The sequence below is a fragment of the Marmota marmota genome, unplaced genomic scaffold (assembly GCF_001458135.2).
Source record: "Marmota marmota marmota unplaced genomic scaffold, marMar, whole genome shotgun sequence".
In the NCBI taxonomy this organism is placed as follows: Eukaryota; Metazoa; Chordata; class Mammalia; order Rodentia; family Sciuridae; genus Marmota; species Marmota marmota.
In genome coordinates this window covers 9693622-9699822 of record NW_026000164.1, presented here as the reverse complement: position 1 = coordinate 9699822, position 6201 = coordinate 9693622, and the positions used below count along the sequence as shown (strand labels likewise).

General features: G+C 38.0%; 1 protein-coding gene across 1 annotated transcript in view; it reads left to right on the top strand.

Annotated features, from left to right (window-relative positions):
- The first annotated feature begins 2951 nt into the window (after positions 1-2951).
- The window catches only part of Mgam2 (maltase-glucoamylase 2 (putative)), a 79657-nt gene continuing 76407 nt past the window's right edge, over positions 2952-6201 (top strand). The window contains exon 1 of the mRNA XM_048786950.1: positions 2952-3057. Within this exon, the coding sequence (XP_048642907.1) occupies positions 2952-3057 (106 nt within the window). The remainder of the gene's footprint in view (positions 3058-6201) is intronic.

Here is a 6201-nt window from a genome sequence, read left to right as displayed (position 1 = left end):
TTTGATGTAGGTGTTTTATGGGACTATAACAATAAGAATATAGCATGCTCTGTACTTTATGGGGAATTGAGCAAATCTTTTGAATAATTTACACTTAAAGAGAGACACCTGACAGGTTTAGGTTATTAGAATAAAATAGTTAAAAAGCCTCAATTCCCAGGCCCAGTTTCTCCAAGAGCTGAGGAATCTCTGCAAATACCTCTTGGCCAATTATCTGTTGAATCTTGCTCTTCACCCCCATTTCAGTTTAAAGAACATCATTTCTTGGGTAACTACAGATTATTATAAAAACTGCCTCAATGACAAATTGAATTTAAAAGAAAATAGTTGTAGAATGCTCTTGGCATTGGGCTAGAGAGGAGCATAGTTTCAGGAAAATGTAACGTGAAAAGAGAAGTAAACACAAAAGCAAAAGACAGAAAATTCTTTATACACACAGAATAAAGAGCCTGGATAGAGGAGGTGTCATGAGGACTTTGGTCCCAAGGTTAGAGGTTTATATCTTATCTAGAGAACAATTAATACTTGAATATAGAAGATACTAGAAGATATATCGGGGAAATGAACCAAAGATGTTGGAGTAGTGTTCTGCTTCAACTGGTAACTGGTAAGAGAGGAGCCCAAAAGATCCCTAGATTGTTACTTTTTTTTTTTTAAAAAAAGAAATTTTGGTTCTGTTCCACAAGCTATTAATTATTTGAAGTGCAACCCATTTGGAAAAAGTTGGGACTAAGGTTGAGGATGGATGCTTTTGTGTCTGAAGAGGTTCATTTTGGTTGACTCTTTTGGATGCTCACATGAGACACCAACAGGCCATTGAATATGTGAATCTATATCTTTGGTCTGCGAATATAGGCTGGATTGTTGTCAGATATATAAAGTCACATGAGTTGTGGGGATTGCTCAAGGACAACAGGCAGTTTTGAAAGGGGACTTCTGTGAAAATATGAAGAATATCCACATGTAACAGAAGAATCAAAGAAAATTGAAAAGAAATCTGAACTAGAGGTAGAAAACCAGGACTGAATGATATCAGGCATATGGATAGGTAGAGAGTTTCGAGGAGGAGGGAGTGGTTGATAGTGCTAGATGATTAAGACAGAGCCTGTTGTATTTAGGGGTTAAGTCCCTGGTGGCTTTGGCAAGAGCAGTTTCAGTGGAATGCAGGAAATACACTCATTCCAGTAATGCATGAGGAAGCTAATCAAGACAGTGTATAATTATCTTTTTAGAAGCTTAGCTACAAAAGTAAAAGAAAATTAAAATGGTACTTAGAGAATAACAGAATAACACAGAATCATCAACAGTTTAGGATAACTAAGAAGACATCTATGAGGGGTAAAATCAAGTTTGGAGGCAGAGGTTGACCATGTAAGAAAGAGGAGGGATAATTGGTGAAACAAAATTTTGGAGAAATTCAGCGGCTAGGAAAGCTGGAGGATGGGTACAAGGATTATGCTTGGGCAAGAACAGGAAAAACTCTGCTATGGAGAATAGAAGGGAAAACATACAAATTTTGCCTATAGTCATGCATAGTTTTTTTGTACCAAAGCTTGAGCTGAGAACATGGAGATAAGATAGCATCTGTAAAACAGTTACTTTCTCTTCCAAATTAGAGATGATATTGGATAAGAATAAGAGTGTAGTTGAATGAAATTGGACTTGGAAAAAAGGATCAATTTTTAAAATTGTTCCTGTGAAAATGAGAGGAGCTGGTAAGATTGTCAGTGGGTCTGCAGGCCCAGTTATTTGGGGGGGGGGATTAAAAGTCCTACTGGTATCTATGTTGAGCCAGTGCATCAGCCCAGAGGCAGAGCTTTTGGCTGGATGGTTTCGTGATGTAGATTCAGTTAGCAAATGAGGGGATAAGAAAGATGAGAGCAAATGGCCAGTTGAATAGTGATATTGAGGCCTAGCTCCAGTGGTCAGAAAGGGCTCAGAGAACAGATGGAAGTGGAAAAAGAACAGAGGCCTCTATGGGATCAAAGAGTAGAGAAAACTGAAGAAAGTCAGTGGGAGAGCAAAGTACATAAGCTTGTGACCAGTAAATGGAAAGCGGTGAAGGATTTAAAAAGTGGAACAATTCTGAGGGGTGGAAATTCTAGGGCACAGTCAAGATGTCTAGTTGATGGAAGCCAGCAAGCATGAAGGTCCTTGAAGCTAGAGACTGTCCTGAAATGTGAGGCACATGACAGGGATTCACGTGGGAGTGCATGCACAATCTGATCTCACCTCTGTAGCTGAAGAAACAGGCCCCAGCAGGGGAGCAGCCCACCTGTTAGTAAAAGAACAGAGCAAGCATGCATGCCCTCTGATTCCCAGTTTTCCATCTTCACCCTGGGATCAATGCATGGGCTTCAGGATATCTGAGATCAATCAATTTGTATGAGTTTGTGTGCCATGCGCATGCAAGTGAGCATTCTGTTGGAGATTGGGATCAGGTTTATTTTTGTCACCAGATTCTTAAAAGGACCAGTAACTTCTAAGTAGTTAAACATCTCAGCATTATGCCATAGGGATCGGAAGAAGATGTGGATTTGGCTTTTGCTATTTTCTTTCTCCCTAAGTGTACCCTCTATTGTACTATACAGAGTGCGCATGAAGGTCAAAGTGTCATCTGAAAGGGCTTTGTGAGCCATCACAACCCCTCATCCCTCTATCTTCAGGATCTGGCTCCTCTCTTTCTCTCTCTCTAGTTCTTTATGTCTGATATATACTTTTCCCTGAACAATCTCAATATCTACACAGACAAAAAGGTAAGAGCCCGAAAAGTGCACAGAGTTAGGTGGAGACACCATGAAGAGCAGAAACAAACCTTCTCTGAGTACGTAGAGTTGAATGCTGGTAATCAAGATTGTCTCGCAGACAAGTTCACATTCTAATCACAAGCATCCATCTGTTCTTTCAGGGCTCTGCATTTTGCTTTAATCCAGTTATTTGTGTCCATCTAGATGGCAAGGAAGCTCAGTACACTGGAAGTCCTTCTGTTCATCTTCTTCATAATTGTATTGGCTGTAGATATCCTCTTGCTGCTGCTTGTGTTGGAGAAACCTTCAGGTAAAGGAAATCTGGTGGCTCCTGGGTTGGAAAGAGGGGTAAAGGAGGTCACCCTTGGGTACCAAAGAGATCCTTCTATTCCTTCTCCACATTGCAGCATTCAAAACACTTATGCACAATTAATTGAAGTCAATCTCCAAGATAAGTCTTTTTTTTGTGCTACTAAACCTTAAATGTTAATGGTTTTCAGTATCTTCCAAGCCCCATTTGCTATAATTAAAGGATGAAAAATTAGACTTTTAATTGCCTGCCCTTCATCCCAGAGGCATGAGGAATTAGAAACTTCAAGGAGAAAGCAGGCCAAGGCAACATTGCCCAGCTCCATCCCATTATGGAAAAGGACTTTAGATCACCAGCAGGCTGAGGGTGATTATGGTGGCCTAGGTACAACATTCGCAGTTAGCCTGTAGCCCATAGAATGATGAAATACTTATGATTTCCTCAGAGGTGCCTTTGAAACTGTTCTTGCCCCCCATCACACACACACACACACACACACACACACACACAATCAAATTGTCTTTTTCCCTCCATGCATATAATTAATATAATCTAAATAATAAAATGGCATGTGTCATACAAAAATCTATTATCAATAAAAACTGAATTTGGAAGTTTGTTCTGCTTGATAAAACTCTTTACAGATGTGGATTAAACATAGAGTAAAAAGCAGCTGTGCCAAGAGTAGCCCCAGACGTGACCTGCTCAGTCTTTCCAATATTCTCCACAGTAAGCATTAGGGCACTTTCTAGGGAAAATTACCACTTTCCAAGATGATTTGAAACTCACTGATAGAAACCACTTTGATGCTATTCCTACTTCTTCTGTGTGTGTGTGTATATGTGTGTATGTGTGTGTGTGTGTGTGTTAGGGGGTAACAATTCCAATAAGATTTCTATCCAGTGGATGTGAATAGTAGTTTCTTCATACTAAATATAAAACTAAATATCTACACCTGTATTGATACCAAGACACACTTCGATTTATCCAGAGTAGTTCAGCTGTTAACTGTTTTACATATAGGCCTTTTTTTCTAGCTACTTTTTTTTAAAGAGAGAGAGAGAGAGAGAGAGAGAGAGAGAGAATTTTTTAATATTTATTTATTTTTTTGTTTTGTTTTTAGTGGACACAATATCTTTATTTTATTTTTTTTATGTGGTGCTGAGGATCAAACCCAGCACCCCGTGCAGGCCAGGCGAGCGCACCACTGTTTGAGCCACATCCCCAGCCCATCTAGCTATTTTTTAAAGATAGGTTTCCATGGAATGAAAAGCAAATTCTTCTTCTTCTTTTCCTCCTCTTCCTCCTCTTCCTCCTCCTCCTCCTCCTCCTCCTCCTCCTCCTCCTTCTTCTTCTTCTTCTGGAAGAACATGAAACATGCAATCTACATTCTTAGCAAATTTTTTAAGCCTACAAAAGAGTATATTGTATTTGATCTCTAAAACTTACCCTGTACAACTGAAATGTTACACATATTTATTAATGATTTCCTTTCCCCTAATGTGTGTCAAACACCATTCTATTTTTTGCTTCTATGAGTTTGACTATTTTAAATATTTCACATAGGATAATGCAGTGTTTGTCCTTCTGTGATTGGCTTATTTCCTTAGATAAAGTCCTCAAGTTTCATCCATGTTTTTGCATATTACAGGATTTCCTTTTAAGGCTCAATAATATTCTGCCACATTTTCTTTACCCATTTGTACTTCAGTGGACACTTAGGTTGTTTACAAATGATGGCTATTGTGAATAATGTTGCAATAACATGGAAGTGCTGATATATCTCCAAATTCCTGACTCAAGTCTTTTGGATAAAGACTCAGGAGTGGGAATAAAGATTCCTATGGTAGCTTTGGTTTTTAATTTTCTAGGAATCTCCATCCTGTTTTTCATAGCAATGGTACCTCCTTGCATTCCCAGCAATGGTGGACCAGGGTTTCTGTATCTTCACATGCTAACCAAAAGTTGTTGTCCTCTGTTCTGTTTTGATAATCACCATCTTAAGAAGTGTGAGGTAATATCTCCTTACAGTTTAATTTGCATTTCCCAGATGATTAGGAATGTTGAGCATCTTTTCACATGCCTGTTGGCCATTTATTTGTATGTATTCTTTGGATAAATATCTATTCAAGTTTCTAAGCCATTCGTGCCATTGAGTTTTTTGAATTTCTTTTGTCACTTGGAAATTGACTTCTCGTTTGATATATGGCTTATTAATATGTTCTCCCATTGCCTAGGTGACCTCTTCACTGTGCTGATTAGTGCTTTAGTTTGGCTCAGTCCCGGTTGACTATTTTTGCTTTTGTTGCTTATATTCTTGGTCATACCAGTGTTAAGCAACTTTCCACATGTTATATTCAAGAAATTTTATGGTTCTAGGCCTTATGTTAAGTCTTTAATCTATTTTTGAAACAGACATGCACACACTAGTGCATGAGTCAATAGGGATAGTGGAAAGGTAGTTGACACCCATAGTAACTTCAGTGGCCTGAAGGTTCAGGGGAGATCCAGTGTTCTGACTGGTTCATGGAGCCCACAGACCCAGTCCTATTTAGCTTGTTGTTGTGTAGGAGAAGGGTAAACAAAGTGGATAAAGCCTTGAATAAGAATAAATTTGAGCAGTTGTATATATTTCTTAAGGGGCCAATAATATCTTCCCTGTCTACATCAAAGTTTATTAGAAGTGAGTTGAACAAAACCAAATGTAATCCAACAAACAAATGATAAAAACAAAGGTGTAACACATCTGTATATTCATATGTTAAAATAAGAGGTTGGATTTCTACCTCATAGTATACATGAAAGTTAACTAAATATGGATCAAAGACATAAATGTAAGACCCCAATACTACAAATCTTTAAACAGAAAACATGGGTCTGAATGTTTGTGTCCTTGGATTAGGCAACAGTTTGATAGATGATATATAAAGCACAGTAACAAAACAAAAAATAGGCAAACTGGACTTCATGATACATGAAAACTTTTATGCTTCAAATGACAGTATAAAGAAAATGAAAAAATAACCTATAGAATCAGATGCATTTGCAAATGAAATATCTGATAAGGGCTTAACATCAGGGATACATAAAAAAATGCTACAATTCAAAGCAAAAAGAAAAAAATGTTAAATGAACAAAAGATTA